Raw genomic sequence first — 24,874 nt, 5'->3', positions numbered from 1 at the left:
TAGAGTTTTGTGGGATTTTTATTTTTTTTTAATTATTTTTGTGGGTTTTTTTTTATACAGGCTAGCGTTGTACCCTTTGCTAAAGCTGCTGATTCTGCCACATAAACTAGAACAGAAATTTCTCAGAAATTAAGTCGGTTCCCCTCCTTGTTAAATCACTGTCTTGCCTCCTAACTGAACATCGGTGTGGGTTTGTGTTTGCAGAAAACATTCCCTGTACAAAGTCTGACGCGCAGCTACACTGGTTCTGACTGAGGAATGAAGAAGCCGAGAGTCCATTGAACATTGGATTTTCCCTGTACAACGTGGCCTGATTTGGAGTTTGGTCCACCGAGGACAGCAAGTTAACCGTAGAGATCATCATCATTGTCTTCACTGTACACGTTGCCCCCGCTGCCACCTCCTGTGCCTTGGCTTGGACCAGCGCCTCCCTGGTTACCTGAAGGGAACCTGCATGCAACAGTTCAGAAGGGGAGAGAAGAGATGCTGTTCAAAAGCCTCCTCGCAGCTCGGCACAATCCCCTCCCTCCACACCAACACCAGGTGCCAAGTAGGACAGAGGGGTGAAATGGGAAGAAGCCTTACAGCAGCTCACGCAAAAGGCCTGCCAGATGTTGCTTGCATTAAAGGGAAAAGGCTCTTCAGTGTAGATGGTCTTCAAGAGCACTAACAGAGCAGCTACAACCAGCCTGTAGCACAGCCTATACCGGCCCTGTTCTCAGTTAGCTGCTGTATGCACTGAGGAGAAGGGGAAAAAGTGGTGGAAGAGGGGATTGCTACCCAGCGTGCAGCTGAGAAACTGCCCTCAACACTCTGCTCTTGAGGCTAGCTGAGTCATACTGCCATCTCCCCCTCCTCCCTCCTGGTTACCTGAAGCTGCCGAAGCCACGACTCTGCTGTAGAGTCTGTGCAAACATCTCATATTTCCTGATGTCGTTGTCACTGACAGAGCGGCGAGCAAAGCGCATGGCCTCCTCAAAGTGATCCCTGCGTATCTCAGGAACCGGGTCATCCTCCTCCACTTCCTGCGTGGGACAGAGGGTCCTGGTGAGACGTGTTCCCCAAGCTCTGCAGCCAGGCACCTGCCCACAGCCTCCCCCCTGGGCCAGGATGCTCCGATACCAGCCAAGGCAGCGGCTAGAGAGGGACACTGCAGCAGACAGTGAGTCACAGCTGCAGCAGGGGCCTTCTGAGTAATGCCAAGGATGAGGCACACTAGCAGGGCCTCACCCTCCCACAAGAGGAGAACAAAGTGCTCCAGCTCAGCGCGCTGTGCTGAGAGCTTACTTGTCCCCATCTGAGGATTACAGGCAGGAACTCATCAACTCATCATCCTTCACCCACGGGCAGAGGTGGGCTGCATATCTAACATGAGCAGGGAGAGCTCAGAAGAGCCTCACTCACCATGGCAGAAGGGTTGGTTTGCCTCTCACGTTCTCGCCTGATCTCACTCTCAATGGACTCACGGATGGCCAGTTTGCAAGCACGCTGGCAAATCTCTGTCAGGTCAGCTCCCGAAAAGCCATTGGTCATCTTAGCTAGGAAATCCAGGTCAACATCCTAGGAAAAAACATGGGAAGCTTGTCCTTTATACCTTACACTTCCAGGTGACAAAGGGGTGCCTTTAGATCCCCCTGGTACCAAGGTACCACTTTAGCTCATCTTTTAGAACTGGTCAGAATTATGAAGGCTCTTGTTTCTGGGGAAGGTTAACTACACACAACAGCAGGCCACACTCCTCACGTGTTCAGGAAGACTCCGCTCAGCAGCCACATATACCTCTGCACTGCTCATCTTGAAGGGGAAAGCACGCAGCCTCCTGAGTTCGGGGTACCATTCACTCCGATGTCAGTACAAGGGGTCAAATGAAATAGTGTCAGGCTATAATGCACAGCAACGCCTCGGAGTCACTAGCTCAGGAGGTAACAAGCAGAGAGCACTATATGCAGGTCCTTTCACGTCACCAGTAAGAGACCCTTCTGCCACACAAAGCAGCAAGAACACTTCAGAGGGAAGCACAGAGCACAGGCAGGTAAAAGAAGGGGCACAGAGAGACAGGACCAGTAGCTCTCATCCTTCCCTTCAACTGACATAACCTCCTTTCAAGTTGTCCTTCCTGTCAGAGCCTGAAAAGTCAGGTTTGACATAAAACAGCCCGAGCTCTTGCATGGCATTTGCTCTTCTCTGATTAACAGCACTATCAGCTGATTCTTGTCTACTCCCTGGGAATGGGACGTAGCTCTTGCGTGTGATAAAATTGAGTACCAATTTACTGCGATGATTCCTCTCCAGCTTCCATTTTCCTTCCCTGTTTTCAACATCTACTTTTCTTTTAAAGTGCTCGAATCATTTCCATCTTCTGTAACATGCTCATTCCAGGTATTCCTGTTTCCGCACCATGAGCAGAACTCTACTATGTGATTAAGACCTTCTGTGCTACTTCATGTGTCTACACACACAGTAACTATGTGTTACTGACACCTGGTTTCACTGATACCTAGATACAAAGCTCAAGCCTCCCTCTCATTCCTTCATTTCTGTCATTCAGACACTGAAAGTTTCCCAGCTCTGTACTGCACAGATTAGTCACCAGGCCTCTGCTCTGTCCTAAGCCTGTGAAGAGCATCTGAAGCATGTACCAAACCAAAAATCAACCACAGCCAGGGCACAGATCCTACCTTGGCAACTGGTGATTTCCTCAAGTTGGCTTTAAGAATAGCCACCCGGGACTTCTCGTCAGGCAGGGGGATGTAGATGAGTTGATCCAGACGGCCAGGGCGCAAGATGGCTGGGTCAATGATGTCTGGCCTGTTGGTGGCACCAATGATGAAGACGTTCTTCTTGGTGGACATACCATCCATCTCTGTCAGAATCTGGTTAATGACTCTGTCTGCGGCACCACCACCATCTCCGATATTCCCACCTCGAGCCTTTGCGATGGAGTCCAGCTCATCAAAGAAGAGCACACAAGGGGCTGCTTGGCGGGCCTACAAAAAGCAAACACAGGTGCAGTTCCTGCATGTTACGTACCACCAGACAAGAAGTACACTGATTTCACACTAAGCCTATCTAAAATTAAAGCATCTCAGAGAAGCACTAGAGCACCGCTGCCTCAGGGACAGCTTGCAGGAGCTGCTCTGGGATAATCTCCTGCTGCACAAACCCCTGTAGTTTCCCTAAAGCTGGGAGCACTGTGAACCAAGCAGAAACATGGCAACTCCAATGCTTAGAGGGAGGGCTGAAGCCATTTTGCCTGGACCAAAGCTGTCCCTGCGAGATCTTGGGATGTCAATTGGTTATTTACGCAGGTGCTCAAGCATCAGTAATTAAGACAGATGCATCAAATAGAAGGTGGGATCCAGTTGCTGCCTTCAGCTACCTAATGGGTGGTACGGGAAAGAGGGAGTCAGATTCTGCTTCGAAGAGTGCAGTGAAAGGATGAGATGCAACAGGCACAAATTGCTGCAAGGGAAACTCCAATTAGAAAAAAAAAAAAAAAAAATCTTCACAATGTGAAATCTTAAACACTTAAACAGGCCAAAACATGTAGAAGATTCTCCATCCTTAGCAAATGCTCAGAACTAAACTACACAAGGCCCTGAAAAACCTGCTCTAACTTCCAGGTTATTCCTACTCTGAGCAAACAGTTGGACCAGAGAGCCTCTGAAGTCCCCTTCCAAACAAATTATTTTCTCTCATTCTCCTTCCAACTTTGCTCTCTCAGCATCTTCCCTGGTCATACGAATGAGGATTTCCAAGCTGATCCATGCAGATGCCTCCTGGAATAGGAGGTAACACTACCTAGAGAGAATTAGTCAGTAGGTGTGAACCTCTTCCTAAGCCATGTTGATAGCAGTACAAGAACTTGTAGGACATTTTGAAGGTATGCAAAAAGGTGATGGCTAATGAGGTTTCAAAATAAGTTTTCAGGGATTTGGAGGGTATCTACACCACCCTAATCTAGTCCCACTGCTAAGGCACTTAAACATTTATCATACACCACCACCACAAAGGGTAGCAGGAGAAAAACATGTGAATTAATCCTTTTTGGCAACGTAACTCTTTCTTAACATCAGGAAAGCAGTAGGCAGTGACGGAATAAGTGGGGAAACATCAGACACAGCAAACAAGAACTAGGCCAGTAAGCTAGGCTCAGTAGAGAATAACGTTCTGGGGTATCTAAGCACAAACATAGTACAGGGAACAGAAGTAATGCTCACCTTGTCAAAAATTTCACGCACGTTGGCTTCAGACTCTCCAAACCACATGGTAAGCAACTCCGGCCCCTTGATGGAAATGAAGTTTGCCTGGCATTCGTTGGCAATGGCTTTGGCCAGCAGTGTCTTACCACAACCAGGTGGCCCATAGAACAGAACCCCTTTGGATGGGGTCATGCCAAATTTGAGGAACTTGTCTGGGTGCTCCACAGGATACTGAAAGAAAGATAGATTTTGTAATGAGCCAGAACAGATCTGTACCTTGCTCCTACCAGGATAGACACCCAAGTTTTCTGGTGGATTATTTACAAGGTTTTGCCTCTAGGTGCTAGTAGTTTTCTGATGAGTGCTGGTTTGAAAAGCACCAGAGGCAAATTGTAGAGCTGCTTTAAACATCCTATTTACCACTCCTAAAAACAAGTGCCTTCACTCCGTCCTGTAAAAGCAAAAGGGAACAACTAATTATCTAATCAGTTCAGCTCTGCCCTCCAGAAACAGCTAAAGTATCTCTGAGGCGGGTATGAATCCTCAGCAACAATGTCATCACTAGGTGATAATTTTAATGCCAGAAAATTAAAGTCAATAAGAAAGGAAAAGAGATTCTTTTATTCACAGATAGGGTGTTCTATAGCTGAAAATAAGGGCATATCAAACCACCCCAACGCTGGCACTAGAAACTTTACACAAACCATTCTTGACAGTATGTACCAGCCTCTCCCTTCATGGAAGGCTTCACAAATACTTCACCTCTCCCTGTGTAACACTGACGGAAAGCCCTTCAGAGGCTCACTGTATGAGTACCTGCATTCATCTTCTAGCATACAAACAGCCACTTAGCAAAATTCTCAGCAGCATTCCCATCGGCAGCCTCCATGTAAAAGAAGCGGAAGCACTGCTGTGACCACTTCTGCATGTAGCAGAAAGTCCGTGAAAGAAGTCAACGTAGATTCAACTGACAGAAGTCAGACATTGCTTTCCAGCACCCTTCCCTCCCTATGTTCACTGAGAGGAAACAGCATGTATTTTCAGTTCACTGCAAGCAAATACCATTAAAGCTCTGCATCTTCCCATATTCCCAAACCAAACAGAAATCTGAAAAGGTTCCGGGTTTTATTATTATTACAGCTAACTAGGCAAAGATCTATCAGAAGCTCTTACCTGTACAAGCTCCTGGAGTTCTCTCTTTACATCTTCTAGACCACCAATATCTTCCCAGGTAACTTGTGGCACCTCCACCACAGTCTCCCGAAGAGCAGAAGGATTGCTCTGGCTTAGAGCCCACTACCATTAGAAGAGAAGGCATTATATGAATTCTAACATGCTATGTTTATACGTTCCAGATACGCAATTAAGCATTGCGCCTAAAAAAGAAGGGTACTCGTTCATTACCCTGAAGTCATCCATGGTCACAGCAAGAGAGTTCATCACTTCAGCATCGATGGTTTCATCTTCTAGGTCTATGAGATCCATCTTCTTTCTGATAGCCTGAAGAGCAGCTTCTGAGCAAAGAGCAGCCAAGTCAGCACCAACATGGCCATGGGTCTCATTTGCCACCTGAAAGCAGAGCACCAGCTATGACTCACAAGAATACAAGCAGGCACTCTGCAAGGGCAGCGTATGCTCTGGTCACTCACTCAGAGGTACAATAAACTCTGCAGGACAGAAAATAAATCAGTGCTCTGCTGCAGGTTAAAGAAAACTGCTACCACCCGTTTACCAGGCAGAGACACTGCTGCTGTACCTGAGATCAAAGCTGCAAGTGGCATTCAGACAGGGTACAGGAAGACAACCTGGAGGACTGGAGAACATCACTCAGGACAGAGATGATGGGAACCATCCAGTTTACATGTGCTCCAGTCTCACCATAACGTGCACCTAACTCTGCAGCTTGTTTCAGACTTGCTTTTTATTTATTTATTTAAAGAGAATGCAAGTAAACAAACCTGAGAAGACAGTGCCTAGACACTTCCAGACTGGACAGATGTTTGTTTCACTCAGTTATGCTATCATAACTAGTGAGTGACAACTTTTGTTCACCTGTAAATTTGTTAAATGAAGCCCAGAGATTACATTTTCACCCAGTTCCATGCCCTCCTAAATGAACTGCTACATTTACATGATCAAAGCATAACTCTTCTACTGCAAAACACAGCATTAGGAGCCTCTGTTTGCAAAGACTAGCTTTCCTAATACCACATTACTCACCTGTTCCAGATCCACATCATCAGCCAGTTTCATATTTTTTGTGTGGATCTGCAGGATCTCCAGGCGCCCAGTGGCATCCGGGATACCAATATCTACCTCTCTGTCAAAACGACCTGAGGAATATAACACACACGTTAAGCTGCTGACTCTGAACTAAAGGGGCTACAGTCACTACCTTTGATCAACTGAACAAGGTGATGACAAGCCACAGACACGTACAATTCCAAAAAATGACAAAGCTTTGAGTTTCTCTGCAGCATATATCATCAAAATAGCAAAGTCATACCAGAGAAGGAAGAAAGGATTTAGCCATTTAGGGAAACCTGAGACTACTATTTTAGTTGGAGTTCAAGATTACAGAACACAGAGTTACTGTCTTAGTAATTTTTTTTTTCAAGTCTCACTTACAGGAAAACTAGCTTCCCATAACCACCAAACCATGTTGGTTAGTTCTACCTTTTTATCCTCAGCACAAGTGTCCACAAATACTGAGACACTGATTTTTCAGAACTTTATACAGTACTCATCACAGCAGTACTGGAGTGGTGAAAAACACAAACAGTCCCAATAACGAGGGGGAGGAAAGTGTCATGTATGTATTATTGCAACATTACCTAAGGTACATACACCTACCATTTCCCTCTAGTCATAGCTGCGTGCTCAAATGGTCAAATGGCTAGTTACACATTTAAGAGGTTACTCCCTTCTGCAAGCTTGGCTGGTTTGCTATTTTAGTCTTTATATACTGCTTAGACATTCACTCTCACTGTGAAGTTTTGACAACCTGGATCTCAAATTACTGTATTTCTCAGCAATAAAAGTATAAGAAGTCAGACACGTCAGACCTTACTGCAACTCAAGGCATGAATGTTTTCTCCTTCAGTGCATCTTGAAGCAATCTCACCTAACGGAGGCTAGTATGCCATCTGATGTCAAAGTATTTTGCTATTTCTACAAGTACTAACCTAATAAAGCATAGAAAATGAAACTGGAGGCTGGAAGTTTAGAAATAAATCCTGAAGAAGCAGTTGGAGAGACAAGTCAATAGTTTATGAAACATACAGAAGCTGTTTCATGTTCATTTCTGCTGAATCTTTTTGAGGCCCCCCATGCACAACCAGTAAGAAAGTATCAGATACACAGAAAAAATGGCAATTCTGATTACCAAATCGCCTGAGTGCTGGGTCAATGCTGTTAGGTCTGTTGGTAGCTGCCATAACAATCACGTGTGCTCTCTGTTTCAGTCCATCCATAAGAGTCAACAGCTGAGACACTATGCGACGTTCCACTTCTCCATGTGTCTATGGAGAGAGAAAACAACAGTACGACTAACAGCTCTACAACATGGCACAATGGCTAGTACTGTACCACAGCAGCAACCGCAAGCTATTACAAAACCTCCTGAACTATATCACTCCAGGTGCTTAATCTTCCAAAGTGTGACTGAACCGTTAAGTTAAACACTGCTTTATCCTTATGCTCAAATGCTGAGGTTCACATCAGTTGCTACCAAAAAGGATCTAAGGACACAGCACTTTCACTACCTTCTCTCTCTTTGGAGCAATGGCATCTAGTTCATCAATGAAGATGATGGCAGGAGCGTTCTTCTCTGCTTCTTCAAAGGCTTTCCTCAGGTTGCTCTCAGACTCACCAGCCAGCTTGCTCATGATCTCAGGACCTGCAAAACACAGCATGAATTCAACATGCAGCTGAAGACAGAAAGATCACATGAGAGCATCTATGTCTTAAGCCAAAGCAAACACTAACAACCAAATTCTCACTAAACTGGCATCTGTACAGGTAAGGACAGCATGCAGCACTACTTTCTACCATTATTCTGGTGTTTTCAGTTTATTCTATCAGAATGCAGTGCTAGTCAGTGAGCTACCTCTAGCTGCCTCTTTCCTTACCCTATTTCACACTTGGTGAGCTTCTTTGCAATGTGCCACCACACACTGTTAATGCCAGTCCTAGCTTTCAAGAGAAGCAACCAAATTACATGGTGATGAATTATTGGGGTAGGGAAGGAAAAAGCTGCAGGACACTGAAGCTGTTTTTTAGCTTGCACTATGCAGGTATATATTCCCCTTTGTAAGGGCCTATAAATGTGGAGTATTTTTAAAAAAATAAAATAAAAAATCAACCACTTCGCAAAGAGTAACAGAAGGGATCCTAAACATCAAACCCAAAAAGAATGGCAGGATCTCCCCCGAGATTTCCTGCAAGAGCTGAACACAAATGCAGACTTAGATTTATTCTGTTTAGGTTTTTCCATCACGATGATGGGAGTATTAATGAGGAAAAAGCGTTCTTCTGAAAGATCCTAGAAAAAGTAATCTGATCCTCAGAAGAGCACAGCTGGCAGCTGACTGAAGTCAGCTAGCTGCAGAGCCACTAGTACAACTAAAAGTAACTCGCCGATTCATACCAGTCCTATCCTACAACACTGCCTGAGGCTCCAGGTTTGAGACTAGCAGAAAAAGAACATATCGCTAGTTCTGACACCATCACTTTTATTATACAACAGAAGCACAAGACTCTCAGGAAAAGGCTTGCTCACTAGCATACAGTGGTCCCTTCTGCATATTTAGGAAGCATATTACAAGGGCTGCATATGCTTAAAAACAGCCCACTTGCATCCCGCTTCTTGAGGTCACCCCTACACTGTGCTGTACACTTCTTTGCTTTCAGCCTAATGGTCTATGCAATTGAAATTAGAGGTCTGTGTAACAGGAATTAGAAAGAAAGCTGCAGTCATGATATACACACACGCAGTCATTCCAACACTGACTATAAAATGGGACAGAAATGCAATGGGGAAAAATCAGAATCTGGTCCTTACTGGCCATAAACCAACACCTTTCTTATCTGCTACAAGGGTGAGAGTGATCAAGTATGAGGCTCTGTCATTTGCAACTAGCCCCAAGGCACTCATTACAGCTTTGAGGAAAGTTCCTCTCAATTAACATTATGTGAAGCAGAACAGTTCTTGTGCTTTATCTGAGGGAAGGAAAATCCATATTCTTTTCTGAACGAAACATGCCGACAGTGACAGAAAAGCATTCTGTATCCATATACATGGAATTATCTCAGCACTTCAGTCCTAATTCTGCCCCCACCAACATAAACAAACACCAGCTGGACAGACTCCAGGTCACTGCATTATAAAGCAGCCTTCCAACTATTTTGCTGCAAAACAATCAAGCTCAAGGAAAGTGCTGCTACAGACACTTCCACAAGAATGGCCTCCAAAGTCTACAATACCACACATCAAAATGGAAAGCAAGTATCTCAGGGAGACAATATATCTCTAAAAGTCTTATCAATGCTATTTGTTATCATGAGGTGATTGAATAAGCCCAAAGCAGACTTGGGGCCAAAGGAGCCAAAAACTCACCGTTGATCAGGAAGAAGAAAGCCCCAGTTTCGTTGGCCACAGCTCGGGCAATCAGCGTTTTACCAGTGCCAGGAGGACCATACAGCAGAATTCCACGGGGAGGCTGAGGACAAAGCCAAGGGACTCAGGCATTCAGATATTGATTTCACTTTCACAGTGACACTGTAGTGTTTCATAAAGCCAACCCAAAATTCTGATGCAAGCTCATGCGACAGCTGCCATCCTAGCATTACTACTACATCCTTACTATTTTGCATGACACAAAAACAAGAACCTTGCCAATAACTGACAGCGCTGATTCAAAACACCACTCTGCTTCACAAGTTTCTAGTACTTTATTCTGCATCTAAAATATCTAAGGCAATACTGTCTTAAAATCAGCAAGAGAAAAAAAAAGGGAGGGGGAAGGGAAGAACAAAAGAAAAAAAAAAACAAGGTTATTTATTCCTATCCCCCCAATAACTAATAATTCTACTACATCAAGAGTCTTCAGTGAAGGCAAGACAATTAATTCACACAGTGCACACAGGATACCTTACCTTCACCCCTATTGCCTTGAAGAGTGCAGGGTGTCGGAGAGGAAGTTCCACCATCTCTTTGATTTGAGCCAGCTGCTTCCGGCAGCCACCAATATCATCATAGCCCACTTCATTCAGTGACTCTTCCTCATCCTACCAGGAAGGAAGTACTTTAAATAGTTGAGGGAAACAACAACACTTCAATCCCTCCCAAATACAGACCCCAGGAATCTAGAGAGAAGTGCAAAATCTGACAATGAATCCCAGTATAAATCAACAGTTATGGTTTAAGGAATAAGTATATTTCAGTCTAACTACTCAAATTATCCAAGCTACCATACAGTTCTCACAGGTGGTGTTTTCTTTAGGAATTGACTTTAATACAGTAACTAAGATCCAGACAAGCACATAAGACCAACTGTAACTAATGCTTCCAAAATAGCTCTACAACACTCATTTGTTTCATGGTTGTGCAAATCTCTATTGACCTTCATTACCTGCAACACTAGGCCACACTAAAATCATAAAACCACCTAAACTGGAGGGACCTCGGGCAGGGCTCAGTCCAAGCCCTACAAACCTGGAGCTGCCTGGCCTGATCAAGGCTGAAGGTTTCCAAAAATGGGCATTCCTGCTCTCTCTAGATCCTGCTCCAGGGTTTGACTACCCTTGTGTGGAAATGTTTTCCCCTGACATCTAATGGGAATTTTCCTTGGGCCACTTGTGCCATTGCTCTCATTCTGTCCCTGGGCACCTCCAAGAAGATCCTGGCCCCAGCTTCTCTACACCTTCCTACTAGTCAGCTGCCAACACCAGTAAGACCTCATTTACCTTCCATTCTCCAGGCTGTACAACTCCACTGCTCTCAGTCTCTCCTTACCCATCCCAATCTGCAGCGCATGGTCATCTCTGTGACCTCAGCTGAACTCATCTCCACCTGTGTCTGCGTTGCGTTGTGTCTGGAACTTTTCAGAAGGCAGCTAGCTACAAACCATCACTCACTCTGATACAGACAACAAAAAGGCACTTGCTTTATGAAATACACAACCAATTTAGCTCGTATCTCTGAAGTACCCTACTCTATAAGAGTAATGCAGCCAAGACCGGATGGATAAGCCACTCAGACTGCCTTAATCTTGGGATGCTCAAAGCTAGATACTTTAAGAGACTGAAAAAAAAATCAACCTTTCAAAGATCTCAAGTTTCTCATTGAAAAAGCTTTCTTTTCTGAAAGAATGAAATTTAGCAACACCATAAGGCCTTCCTACTATGGCTCAAGGGAACTTCTGAATTAAAAGATGCATCCAAGTCCATCATCAGCTATCTCAAAGCAGACACAAAACCTGATGTGGCTGAACCATGGCATCATCTCAGAAAAACCTAAGCATTAATATCATCTCAGCATCTGAGGAAAGACATAGGAAGAACATTTCTCTGCATAACTTCAGCAACTCATATCCTGAAACTGAAGGTTTCTAATCATGCTTTCAACAAACAAAATGCCTGACCAGGAGCTATAAACACTGCTCTCCAGAACAATCACAGAAACAGGTTTTTATTGGATTAAGTGAATTCAGTGGAGAGCTACATGCAAGAATTCTGCTCACCTCTCGTTTGATGGGCTCTCCTTCACAATGGATCACTGTGTCTGGAGCCACTATACAGTAAGGACTTGGATCTGTCTCCACCACTTTGAACTCCACTGCACGCATCCCTCCACGCACCAAGAAGATGTCACCTGTAAAATCCCACATTTCAGTAGCCTGCTGCAACTGATGTTTGCAAAATGTCAACCCTTCTACTACCAGCAGTCTCAGAGGATGACAAGTAGGTTACACAAGCATATGCTGCTTGTGTTTTACCACTAGTCTGTGCTTTATATTCAAGAGCTGCGTGCACCATGACTACCAGAGCACCGTTTGGCTCTGTAGTGGTTGAAGTTCTCAGATTTCATCCAGAACAAAACAAACAAATAGGAGAAAAGAATTCTCTGCCTTGATACTAAACACTGTCAAAGGCAGGGAATCAAGTCTATTTTTCATTCGTTTTCAAATTAATTGTTTTGCAACTTTTTACTTTTTTCTTTTTTTTCCTTTTCTTAAAAAAAATCCTGAATTCAGATACACCTTAAGAAAAAAAATGTTCAAATTGTTTTGCAATTTGAGTTTGATTCATCTACCGGGTCACAGACTGTCATAGAATCAGGAAGGTTGGAAGGGACCTCTGGAGATCATCTAGTCCAACCTCCCTGCTCAGCAGGGGCACCTAGAGCACATTAGACAGGGTTGCATCCAGGTGGGCCTTGAAGATCTCCAGAGAAGGAGACTCCACCACCTCTCTGGGCAACCTGTTCCAGTGCTCCATCACTCTCACAGTGAAGAAATTCCCAAGCAGCCTCAATGAAAGAGGCTAAGTATACAACCCAAGACTGAAGTGCTAACTCCTTTACTTCCACTTTCTCCTTTAATAACTGGCTACTGATTTTAAAGGAGCTGCCTGCTTCCAGTGTGCAGCAGAGGGACAGTAGAACATGCAGTCTCAAATGAAAGTCACAAACGAGACTGTAGAAATCAAAGCCAGGCTGAAATGGTCCTACCAACATTACCAACAAAAAGTTGTTGAAAAGTTTGCAGAAGAACAGACTTGACCCCCAAAATTGAGGTTATCTCATAAAATCCCAGACCATCTCATGTGCATTCCCAGGACCCTATGCTAACAGGCAGCAACCACTGGCTGCCTCCCTTGAGAAAAGGTCACTAACCATTACCTGTCTATTGTTTTTGTTACTACTGCTGTATCAAAAAAATGACTTTCAGGTGGCTGTTCTGGCCTGCATGAAGCCATGTGAAGGCAAGCACAGCCCTGATGTCCTAACCTCCTGTTTACTGCACTCTGTGACTCCTGGCTATATTGGGCTAAAGAAACTTGACTTATGTTTATAGTTTGTTAACCTATTTGTTCCAGTAGAAGTGTTATAAGCACAACTCTAAAAAGCACACCTGGCTTTTCTACACACTCTCCTAGTTATTAATTTAAATTACATTGAAGAAGTGAATTTAGTCAGGGTACCAGGTCGTGAATCTGACCAACTGTCTAATACGCAGGCAAACAAACACCCAAACCCATGAAGTGATATCAACTCAGCTTAACATGATTTTGTCCTGCATTCTACTTGAGCCTTTTATAATACTCTCCCATCCTACACAGCAAAAACAGTGAAGGAGCAAAAAAATCCAGGAGTTTCAGGCTGCTATGGCAGCAGCAGCTATTATCCTTTTTCTCTGAAGACCAGGAGAAATTAAATCAGCACCAGCAAAATCTTGTTCTACGGACACCAACATAACACTATGCAGAGATCTGTGCATGTCTCCAGAACTTCTGTTTAATCAGTCTTAGAACTAGATCACAACTGTTGTCATCAGGACTTCAATGACAAGTGCTATTACCTTTCCTGATAGGTCTGTATGCTTCCAAAAAGTATGGTTTGAGGTAGACCTCAAACAGATTTCCTGTAATCCCTTCTACTGTGTCATCAATTGGCAGTACATGGATACGTTTGCCGTACTTCACATCCGGGCAAGGCTGGATGCTGCAACAGAAGAAAACTCCAGTTAGCTACATCATTCTGGTCTTGCGCTACAGCTGGAAAAGGCATGTGATATCTCTTTTCTAAACAGTTCAAATGGCAGTAAGGACTCTCCAAAGCCTTCATAAGCTTCCTGCCTGCTTAAGAACATCTCAGCATTGGCAAGGTAATAAGCATCACTGCAGGAGAACTAGTCTTCATGCTGCACACTTTTCATTCCTCTCAGCCCTCCTCAAGACTGCTGAGGAGACTCATACCCTTCTTCCTGTATCCTGTTCTTCTGCAGCCTCGCTCTCCCCACGAAGGCAAAGTTCACTTGATACGTCCTAAACAGCTTAATGCATCCTAAACAGCTGGAATAATCATCAGCTACCTTTTATTTCTGCAAGGAGCCATTGCTGGACCAACTGTAAGGGAAAGGGAATTGGGACAAGTTCTTTTTTTCTTCATCTCTCTCTTCCAGAATAGACGCTCTGTTGCTCATAAACCTGCTTATGAGCAAAGGTTTTCAGTACCAACCATTGGTAAGCAGCTTGCACTCAGGTATCTATCAATCTCATTTTGCAGAGGCTTCCCTTTCCTCCTTTCTACTAAAAACCACTTCTGTTATTATATTACAGTGTAGGCCAACAGATTACTGTAGCAATAGCTCAGAGTAGCAAACTGCTACAGGGAGGCAGAAAGCTAAAACTAGCTTTACTAGCTAAAAATGACTACGCAGAACTACAACTAAGTGTGCTGCTTTTCATACATTATTTGGTTAGACACTCTTAATAGAGCCTTTTACCACACGCTCTCTAGAGAAGATACAGCAGAAGAGTATAGGAAAAGAGAGATTGCCCCAGAAGGAAAACAGTTGAGAGATCACAAGCAGAAAGTGACTAAAGCATGAACCTGTGTTTTGGCAGAGGCTAAACCATGGAAATAAATACAGTAAGTAATTAAATATCAGCAAGAAAAACCTTGACGGCAAGGAGGCATGAAAAATATCTGACCCTTGGAATAGAGTTAAGAAAATTAGTATCACCTCTGGAAGACTTAGAACCACTACAGATACAGTCCCAAAAGAGAAGCTGAACAGAAGCCGTGCTGTCACACTAGAAATGACTCCAACGGTAACCAGCTCACACCAGTTTAAAGAAAGAACTCACCTTTATTTTAAGCCCACCAACACAGCTCAAAGTACTGTTCTGTTCCAACTATACTAGCACTTTAAACCAACAACTTCTAGTGGTAGAGTGGTGGAATAGCCTCATTCCTCTGCTCTATAAAGTTCGTATGAAATACATATCGCATTTACAGATTATTCCTCATCTCACCCTAGGAAGTCTAGTCCCCAAAACCGCGTTCCAATTTTTCCCAAACATGTAGATTCCATATTAGGAAGATGCTCAGGAAGAACAGTTTTCTGCAAATTAGAATTTGTGTTTAAGAAGTGCTCACAAGTCCATTCTCCCTGCATCACAGAACGTAACCCATCCCCCATAAATCAATGAGAATGTTCTCCAAGATGTGTATTTCAGTGCTTCCTCACTACTTTCTGCAAGTGTTGCATAACAAAATTCCATGTAATGCTTTTGCAAGCATTACTAACTTTAAATTATTTCTGTAACAAAAATTGAAATATACAGATTCTTTGAGGGATTTTTTGTCTTGCTATTTGACTTCTACCTGTTTTTGTCACATATTTTTAGCAAGTTTTAACTTCTGCTCATCACAGGGCAGTTCAGTGCTTGAGCTAAATGCATTATAAGATCAGTTACAATATTGCTTAATGCTTTTACTGTCTGCTAAAACAGAAAACATGAAAAATGTGTAAGCTCATCTTCAAATGTAAATTTGGGAAGAATAATGTGCCAATGGTGGAATAATTAAACTACTGGACTTAATGACAGGATTTGGGCTTGTGAAAGTACTCAAGAGACTTCAAGAACAATTAGTAAAATTTTTTAATATTAATCCAAATACACATACATGCAGCACATGCAAAAGTAAATTGTACTGAAATCCTTGATATAAGACATCCATATGAAAACATAGGAGTATTTCCTGCAGACTCTACCTCTGTTACTGACTGAATCAATTCAGAGCCCACGCACAAATTTAGGAAACCCGGGGATATGCAACAGTTAGCAAACTCATTTTCACCTGATCACATCACCAAGGCGCACTCTCAGGTTGTTGCGAACAACCCTATTCATGCGGATCTTCTCATCTGAGCAGGTATCATCTGACAGGACAATGCAGACAGCTTCTCTCCTCTTCTTTCCTTTTAGAAGAACAGTGTCTCCTCTGAATAGTTGCAATTCATCCATTTTTGCCTGTAAACAATAACAGCATTAGCACAAGCTTTTGGCAAAGCAACAATTCAAGTATTTGAAGGACAGCTACTTGACTTTGGAGAATTACATCTTGAAAGCAACATACTAAATCCACAAAGACCAAAGATCCTACTACACCAGACAAGAGCCAGTCCTGAAGCCAGAATAAAGTCTCAGGCTTGATTAAACACTACAAGCTCAGAATCAAAGTATATGTTACCATGAAAGAGTGTTAGAAAACAAGGTGACCATCTCCCTCACTTGTAACTGCTACAGCTTCTTATACAAATACTTAGATTCATGTAGCAAAGTTATGTTCCAAAGTAATGCACAGCAGCAGCTTGCAGGTTAGCCACACTTAACATTTACTTCTATAGATGACGCACCTGGGACAGTGACACAACACTGTTGTCTTCATTGATGGCTTCATCAACAATTAACCGATTGGGCCTGTTCTTCTGCTTCAGAATGGCAGTCGATAGGTCATCTGCTTTAGGACTGGAGAAGAAAACAGAACTTAAGGATCTGAGTAATACTGGAGGTCCTAGTGATGCCACTCCTCCCTCCCCAGCCACCCCCAATTTTGGTCTTCATTTCTTTGTTATCTGGTCTTTGGAAACTACAGCCATTTGTAAGACAAAGGAGAATACTCTTTCTAAGCAACACCTTCAGGAGTTCAAAAGAGAATTTTTTCTGAGAGTAAATACCAGCTACTTTACTAGTCTCAAATGGAAATAGCCATAAAGCTGTCTACCCAAAGAGGTGGTCAGTGAGATGTCGCTGACTGTAAGATGTTTTCCTAAAAAAACTAGTCAGACTCATCTGAAATCACATGTAACCACTGAAACTGGAACAAGAGTTTAAGTCTTTTTGGTGTCGAATCACAGATAAAAGAGGGAAATAAAAGCACAATGCTGCAGCTCCCCAGACAGCAGGAGCTGCAACAGTTTAATTTGTGGAGACCTATTAGTTACATCTTGCAGTTCAGTAGAAACAGTCAAGTGCTCATGAAAAATACAGGCTTTGGGGATATTTTTGTAAAACCTTCACAGAAGTCACTGCAGCTCTACCCCAGTACACCAGAGCAGCTAATTCATTTACCTTGACCAAATGAAGAAAATTAAAGGACAAGAAAATGAAGGAAAAGTAATTAAGTCATTTCCTTCAAAATCTAATACACCAAATAGCCTACCTGATAAAACAAATAAGAATTTGAACCCACTGATTCCTGAACAGCTCTTCAAAGATGTACACTAACCAGCTCCAACAGCAACGGATGACTTACTTCCCTTATTAGACATCGGACTGCTTTCTCAAAGTAGTCCAGACGTACCACTGTCTAAGGTCATAACAGAAAATGACGCACAGCTTGGCTTGATTTTGATCCATAAAAGTCTTCCTCTGTCCTAAGCAAGTGGCAAGCATTAGCAAAAAGTAAAGAGTACCAACCTTTGCAAACAATGATGTTGGCTGTACACTTGGGCTTCATGTAACTTTTAGGGACAAAATAACCAGGAGAGATCAAGCCTTAAGGAGAAGCAGCAGAGCAAGCAGCTACCAAGAATGAATAAAGCCTGTGACAATAGTGCTTATGTTCACTGCATCTTTAAAACTACATCATTTCAGCAAGCAGAGAGGGATGACATACCTACGACATGATGTTACCTGAAATCCCTGTGACACCCTCAAAATTGAGCTCTTGCCAAGACAGACTATGTGATACTGGCTCCTTTCTCTGACACTTAAAAGAGGAACAATAACAAGTAGGCATTTAAAGACAAACAGCTTCAAAATCTTTGGGAAACCTCACACAGGCCCTAGTAACTTAGGTAACATGTTGCAAGTGAGAGGCAACATAATTTTAAGGAAACAGAACAATCTGTTACTAAACCTAACTTTCCAGACTGCCCTTTCCTTTTTCCTCTCTTCTTTAAAATAGGGGGCAACAGGTAACAAATTAATGTCCACTCATTTCAAAGGCTACCTGAAACTTACAGACTATCCACACACATGCTTTACACCCAAAAAAGATACAAGAAAGGCTGCTGGATACACCTAGAAATGAGCTTATATATCCCATCTTCGGTCCAAAGCATTTGTAGAGTCTCAAAGGGTCAAGAATTCCCAGGACAAATTAGCAGAGTTAAGATATTTTGAACTAATAAATTAGCAAGCTAATGGATGTTGTGAGTGAAATGGTGAATAAAAATAACAAACTACTTGTAAGGTTTTTCCATCAGCATTAGCTCCTGGACACTGGAAATCAACTACGCAGCTAGATGTGAACTAAGGGACACCAGAAAGAAACAATACTCCTATCTAGCCTGTTCAAAGTCAGAATGTAAATCATCCCAGCACGCAGGCTGTAGATCCAAAAGCCTTTTGATAAGAAACTGTTGCCAGACTTTCACTGTACAAACTGTCACTGTGACTGACTGGCTGTCCCTCAGGATGCAGAGATTACCTCAGAGCGTAAAAACTGGCCGGGGACCCAAGATAAAAATAAACAAGAAAGGAATAGGGCATGTGGTGAAAACTTATGGACTGTAATTTTCAAAACCTGAAAACGTATAAAACTGGAAAAAAAGTTCAGACAGCTTTCAAAATACAGTAGCATTGAGCAGCACAAGAGGTGTGTTTAGTTCCCCTGAATGTGAGGGGGGAAAAGTTTTAATACTGAACAACTGTGAATCTGCAGAGTTCCCTAAGAAAGAAGGGAGGGCTAGATCAATCTTTTCAGTACATTACTGCAGGTAAAGCAATTGAGGAATCTGGATGCATTTAAAAAACAGAATAAAGATCTCCTAGGAACAATACATAGGCATCTAAACGAATGAGGTCAACTTCAGTTAACTGATCTGACAGTTCTGCAGACAAAGAAACAAAGGTGTTAAGAAATTACTTGACATGTTATTTGTCCTACAGAGAAGGATAAGGACTCTGACTGAGAAGCACCAGCTAGCCTTCCAGTAGCAGTCTAAAATATTACCATCACCATTTGTCCTCATTGCATCTCTCCAAGCAGGTTCCCTTACTGTAAGTGAGATCATGGAGCAAAATATGTTTGTGCATCTCAGCCACCCTCACATAGTCTCCAGGATCTATACATCAGGGAAGAGGAGACTGAACATCAAACAGGAAAGCCTATGGCACGAGTAGTGGTTCTCTTCTACCTACCTTCTTGTGCCTGGTGGTAAGCTTCAGCACAGGGCCACGACAGACAGCTAACCTAGCTAATTTTTAAAGTTCTCCGATGAGTTTTCATCTATTTCTTTCAGAGAGAATCTCGTCCGAATCCTTTACATCATCTCCTCTACTTACTCAACTGTTCTGTCAACTCCCTCGCACGCTTTACTTTCCCTGTCCCTGTTTTCTTCCACTAATTCAACAAAGAGATAAATTGAACACAAAATATGCCTTTAGAGGTGCACAGAGATTAAAAAAAAATAAAAAAAAAAAAAAAAGAGAGAGTCTGCTTCAAGCCTGTGCTTGACAAGAGGCCAGAAGTAAGGAAAAAATCCCCAGCACAACTAACGGCCAAACTTGCACCTAAGACCCCAGCTGTCTGTAAAATCGAAGAGAACATAAACTAGCCCTAAAGACCAACAACAATGGGTTCCCAGTTTCCATCCTTAGCCCCCTTTCATAGTCCCATAGCCCCTTTGATGGTGGTGGTAGTGGGAAACAGGATGAATTTTACAACTTATGCCACCTTACCATTTCTCTGTTTCAGAGGACCCTTAGTTCAACATGTGATAAAGTCCAGAGACTGGGGTGGACAGTATGAATGAGTGAGGACAAAGCACTTTATGATTAGTGACTCTTCTGAACTACCAATCTCCAGAACTCCACATATACTAGGGAACTACGCTGTTCCTGGAAGTCTGTGCTAAATATACAGCAAAAAAGTCATACACACAAAATGATTCCAGTTTCCATAACAAAAGTGAACATACAGATGTGAACATCTATATGCCAGTGTGAATATGCTTCTGAGACAAACTTGTCAAGCTTCTTACTGCCATAAACCTGAGCATCTACATTACAAACAGAACTACTTTCTGCAGATAGCGGGAAAAAAAAATCCATAAAACATTTTTCCATGAAAGCAAATGAAAGAGATATCTATCTACTGGAACAACACAGGAGAATCTAACAGTGAGTTCATACGCAAGCTTGAGATGCCAATTTCTCAAACACTGTTTCAGGCCAGTATACAGGGGAAAGTGAAAGTCTCTTCACAAAACCCCACTCTGTTACCTCCTGTAAAGTTACATGCTGTGCTTAAGTCACTTCAGCAAGATGGCTACCAACAGCGTTGACTCCAAAATCGTAACTACATTTTTTTTTTTCCAATTGCAGAGTAACTTTCAGTGACACCTATGCGACGAGAAGAACTTTGCAAAGGTAGAAACTTATTTTTAAAGACACTGTTCAATGCACTCAGCTTCAAAACATGCCTTTTAGACCATCATTCCAACAGAAGCTCCACCACAGACACTCAACTCTTGGCACATCTTGCTGGAACTGACTCAATAAGACTGAGCAGGTCAAAATTTCAAGAGTTGCAAAAGAAAAAGAAAAGGTAAACAAAAGACTCTACAGGGACTGCAGGCAGGTGCCTCCAGCAAGGCCAACAAGTATTCCTGGATTGGAAAATTATTTTCAGGCTCTCTATTTACTACTTTCAAGGGCCAAAGAAGCGGCCTGCGCACGTGGGATGGGCGCTGCGAGACCACCGTCGGCCAGCTCATTTTTGAGGAGCGTGAAAGATGATCTTCAGCCCTGGAACAGAAAGCAGCACGAGGCAAGACACCGGAGAGAAAAATATAGCAGATTGCCTCAGCCGCCACCGAAGCCAGCCCGGCACAACATGTCTGCCTCTCCCAATGCCAAGTCGCTTGCCAGCCCGCGGGCCACTCCGAGCCGGCAGGGAGGAAACCGGGGCTCGTCCCCCGCCCCGCGCCCGCCCGCCGGGGCCGGCAGACAATGCCCTCCGCCGGGCCGCCCTGGCGGAGGCCTCGCAGCGCGCCGGGGCCCGGCCAGGCCTCGCCCCCCGCCATGACTCGACACTTCCCGGCGAGGCCCCGGGGGGGGGGGGAGGGGGGGGCGGCGGCCTCGAGCTGGGCCCCGGCGCCGCGCGGGAGTCCCCTGCGGGCACGCGCGGGGCGTGCGCGCGCGCGCGCGCGAGGAGCAGCCCATCCCCCCGCCCGGCCCCGCCTCCGCGCCTCCTCGGGGCCTGCATGACACAGCGGGACCGGGAGCGGCAGCGGGACCGCGCTCCGCTCGGCCCGGCCCGGCCCGGCCCGGCCCCGCGCCGCCGTAAGGGAGGCCGCGCCGGGCCCGGCGCCGGCGCCGGCGCGGCCCAGGCCTAGGCCTAGGCCGCGGCCTGGGGGCAGGCGGGCGGCCCGCACTTACTCGGATCCCGAGGCCATGGTGCGGGGGGGCGGGGGGCGAGGGGAGGCGGGCGGCGGCGACTCCTCAGGGCGGGCGGCGGCGAGGCTCGGGGCAGGTTCGCGGCGGCAGCGGCGGGTGCGGGCGCTTCGCGCTGACTGAACCTCAGCGCCGACTCATCGGAAGGGGGAGCTCCGCCCGGCGCCAGCCGGCCTGCCTAGCAACAGTGTGCGTTAGCCAATCGGAAATTCCGCCTGGCGAGCGCCTCAGCCAATCAGAAGGCAAAAAAGGGAGGCCTGGAGAGGAGGGGACAAAAAGCTCTTCCCTTCTTCTCCCCTTTTCCCTGTCCTTTTCCCCGCCCAATCGTCACGAGCCAAGCGAAAATCCCATCAGCCAATCACAGTGCTTCCCCGGTGTGCTTGTTCTACCCAGCAACACGGGACGGGCAGCCAATGGCAAAAATCAGCCAATGGGAAAATTGACCGAATGACCCGCCCCGACGGCGATCCCGTCGCCTACCGATTGGTTTATGCCGGAGAGAAGGGAAACCGAGCAGTGCAGCCAATGAGAAAGGGAGGGGAGGGTGATTGACAGCTCAGAAGGCACCATCCGTGTGTTGAGCGCACCAGGCCTCAGCCGCCGCCGCGGCTGAAGGGCAGAGCCGGCGCAGGCGCGAGCTGCGCGGCCGTGAGGGGTGGCAGGACAGCTGGGAGTCCGCATGCCTTAGGGAACGTGCTCGGCTCTGCCCCTTATGGAAGTCGGACCTGGCTGCGACTAACCTGGAAGCGGCCCTGGGGTGCCCTGTCGCAGCCCGCCCTGCTGAAGAAAGCAGGCGCAGCTGCCCGAAGCGGCCTGCGAGGGAGCTGCGGCAAGCGGCCCCAAGCCACCTCCGTGCGGAAGGAGCGAGCCAGCGCGGTCCCCGCGCACTCTGCCTTTCTCCAGAGCCCCCGGCTCAGCCGACAGGCCGCGCGGCGCCCCGGGGTTACGCTGCGGGCCGCGGGGCCCTCCACGCGCGAAACCTGGCTGCCCGGAGAGACGCGCTTGTCAGTGAGGGCGACCTCCGAGCGAGGCTGGGAACGCTGGGAAAGGAGATCAGGAGGAGCCCTGCACCCTTCGAGAGGCAAGAGCACGGCACGCAGGGGGCTGCCCGGGGCTGGGAGACGCCGTCCTGGAAGGCCGAGGACGGGCTGGAGCCTCCGACGGGGCGGCCGGTGCGGCGCCGTGCTGGCTCTCCGTGCCACGAACTGCTAACCCCCCTGCCGCGTTTCCTTCCCGCGGGGATGGCGGTGGTTGCGGGTTCTCCTTCCCAGGAGCCCTCTGCTTGCATCCAAAAAACTCAATGAGGTTTCTTTCCCTCTTCCCCTGATTAGTTTTGTTTTGTTTTTTTTCAGCTCTGGAGCAAAAATTGCTCATGCAGATGGTGACCTTGGAGAGAGGCACTATCCACTCAGAGCAGCCCGATGCCATCAGTGGAGAGGGAGCAGTTCCAGCTGCCTCGAGCAGGGACAGCCTCTGCAAGCAGCCACATGTTTGCGGCAAAGTCTGTTGCCCTGAGCTGTGCCCGGCCCTATGGAGCAGCCGTTCTGCACCCATCAGCCCCCAGGTTTTTGTGGATGCAGCGTGGCACCAGGGCACATGCACAACCTGCTTTGGCCATGCCACGTCCGGCCCCACCACCCAGCTACGCTGGCTGGGTGCTGCGGCAGAGCAAATTGGGGGCAGCGAGTCACCCAGGGTACCCGCTCTGTGCGCCCTGCTCCTCGCTGGCTGGCTGCTGCCTCCCTCGAAGCCCCTGTCTGGTTACCCTGCCGGCCCTTGCTCCCACCTCTGGGAGCAACCCTTGAACAACCCCGAACGACCATCCTGGAGCTCCTTTGCTACCTTTCCGTGACCCACTCCACTGCAATTGCGGCTTTCTAGCCCCTTTCGGCACTCATGTTCCCACATCTCCACCTGGATACTGTTTCTCTGCAGCCAGAAATGCTCCCAGAGCCAAGTCACCTGGCACCTGTGGCCTGGGCCATACTGACTCCCTCTGGTTATATCAGAGGAGGAAATCAGATGCATCCAGCGTTTGTTCTCAAGCAGCCCACGTTGGCAGTCACTCCCTTGTTTTCTTCTAGGTGCTTATGAATAAATTAATTAGCCAATGTTCTATTCCATAGGGCCAACTAGTACTTAATTGCTATCCTCCTTTTTTAAAAGTACGTACAGTACTAGGAAGTACCTACAGCAGGACTAGAGAAAAACAAACCTGAGAGGCCTATCTGCCACAAGGCCTCAGGATTCGGGCTCCACCAGCTCTAAGCCCACAAAGTCCCAGAGGAACCAGATCCTGCTAACTTGCAGGTGTTTATCTCCTGCAGTGCTTTACCCCACACACCCCAGCCCCCCTCACACCTTGCTGAAGGGCGACATCCACGTGTCCTAGGCAGCGTGCACCCTGCTCTGCCAGCTGGCCTTCGACACACTTTTCTTCTGAGTCATGTTCCCTGTACACTTCCTTCTGGTGCTTGCAGTCCATAGTTGAGGTTACCACTTGGCCAATCCAGGCTCTTGCAGGTTTTTCAAGCCCCTCTGCAACAGGTAGGTTTGTACCAAAGTTTCTAGGATATTTTCCTTCAGGAACTGTAGGCCAAAACACACTTCTCTCAAGACTGACCTCCAAGCCCTTCCCTGACAGTTCTGAGTAGTTCCTAGTTCACTCTTCTCTTGAACTTTGTTGCTTCATTTTTCCTCTCTCCACTCTCATCCCTTACCCTGCATTTCCCAGCTGCTGCTTCTTGCAGGAGATTTAGCCTGTCAAAAGACTTGGCTAACGGAGGTGAGGGACCTTCCTGACCCCAAACGAGCTGCACCAAACCCTGGGCAGAAGCAAGGGCCCTTCCACCTTAGCTCGCTGCTATAGTAAGGGGCTTGGAGAGCTGTGCAGTTCAGTCAGCGTGGTTCCGCGGGGACAAATCCTGATCCCGCTGCCTCCCTTGGCCAGCACCGGCCTGGTGTGGTGTGTTGGCACAGTGGGACCTCAGAGCTCTGTGCTTCAGCCAAAAACATTCCTGAGCTCCAGATGACAGTGACTGAACGAAATGACAAGGTACAAAGGTAGGAGCGATGCTCTGACAGACCTCTGCTTCATCTGTTTATCTAGCTCTACCACAGCTCCCTGGAGCAGGGAATCTTCATTGAAATGCCTCGCTCTGAATTGCTCAAGGAAAAAGGTCACAGAAAACCATATA

The 24,874-nt window shown here is 46.0% G+C and overlaps 1 protein-coding gene across 1 annotated transcript; it reads right to left on the bottom strand.

Annotated features, from left to right (window-relative positions):
* Positions 1 to 21,822, bottom strand: VCP (valosin containing protein). The gene is made up of 17 exons (XM_062599163.1): positions 21,663 to 21,822; positions 16,631 to 16,742; positions 16,072 to 16,244; positions 13,784 to 13,926; positions 11,945 to 12,075; positions 10,359 to 10,490; positions 9,820 to 9,922; positions 7,967 to 8,100; positions 7,588 to 7,723; positions 6,423 to 6,535; positions 5,607 to 5,771; positions 5,376 to 5,498; positions 4,221 to 4,433; positions 2,679 to 2,987; positions 1,405 to 1,560; positions 871 to 1,025; positions 1 to 450 (listed from the first exon to the last, which is right to left on the bottom strand). Exons 1-17 carry the CDS (start codon positions 21,677 to 21,679, stop codon positions 345 to 347), a joined length of 2,421 nt encoding a protein of 806 aa, XP_062455147.1. The 5' UTR covers positions 21,680 to 21,822; the 3' UTR covers positions 1 to 344.
* Between the last annotated feature and the right edge of the window lie 3,052 nt (positions 21,823 to 24,874).

The sequence above is a fragment of the Rhea pennata genome, chromosome Z, assembly GCF_028389875.1.
Source record: "Rhea pennata isolate bPtePen1 chromosome Z, bPtePen1.pri, whole genome shotgun sequence".
NCBI lineage: Eukaryota > Metazoa > Chordata > Aves > Rheiformes > Rheidae > Rhea > Rhea pennata.
The sequence above is the reverse complement of the archived record's forward strand: the minus strand, read 5'-3'. Positions and strand labels throughout refer to the sequence as shown.

What these genes read in the sequence shown, in the direction of transcription:
- VCP (XM_062599163.1), bottom strand. An exon ending in CGCCTTGGTGATGTGATCAG is followed by an intron (nt 13,927 to 16,071) that starts GTGAAAATGAGT and finishes CTTCTGTTGCAG; the next exon opens with CATCCAGCCTTGCCCGGATG. An exon ending in TTGCTCCAAAGAGAGAGAAG is followed by an intron (nt 7,724 to 7,966) that starts GTAGTGAAAGTG and finishes CTCTCTCCATAG; the next exon opens with ACACATGGAGAAGTGGAACG.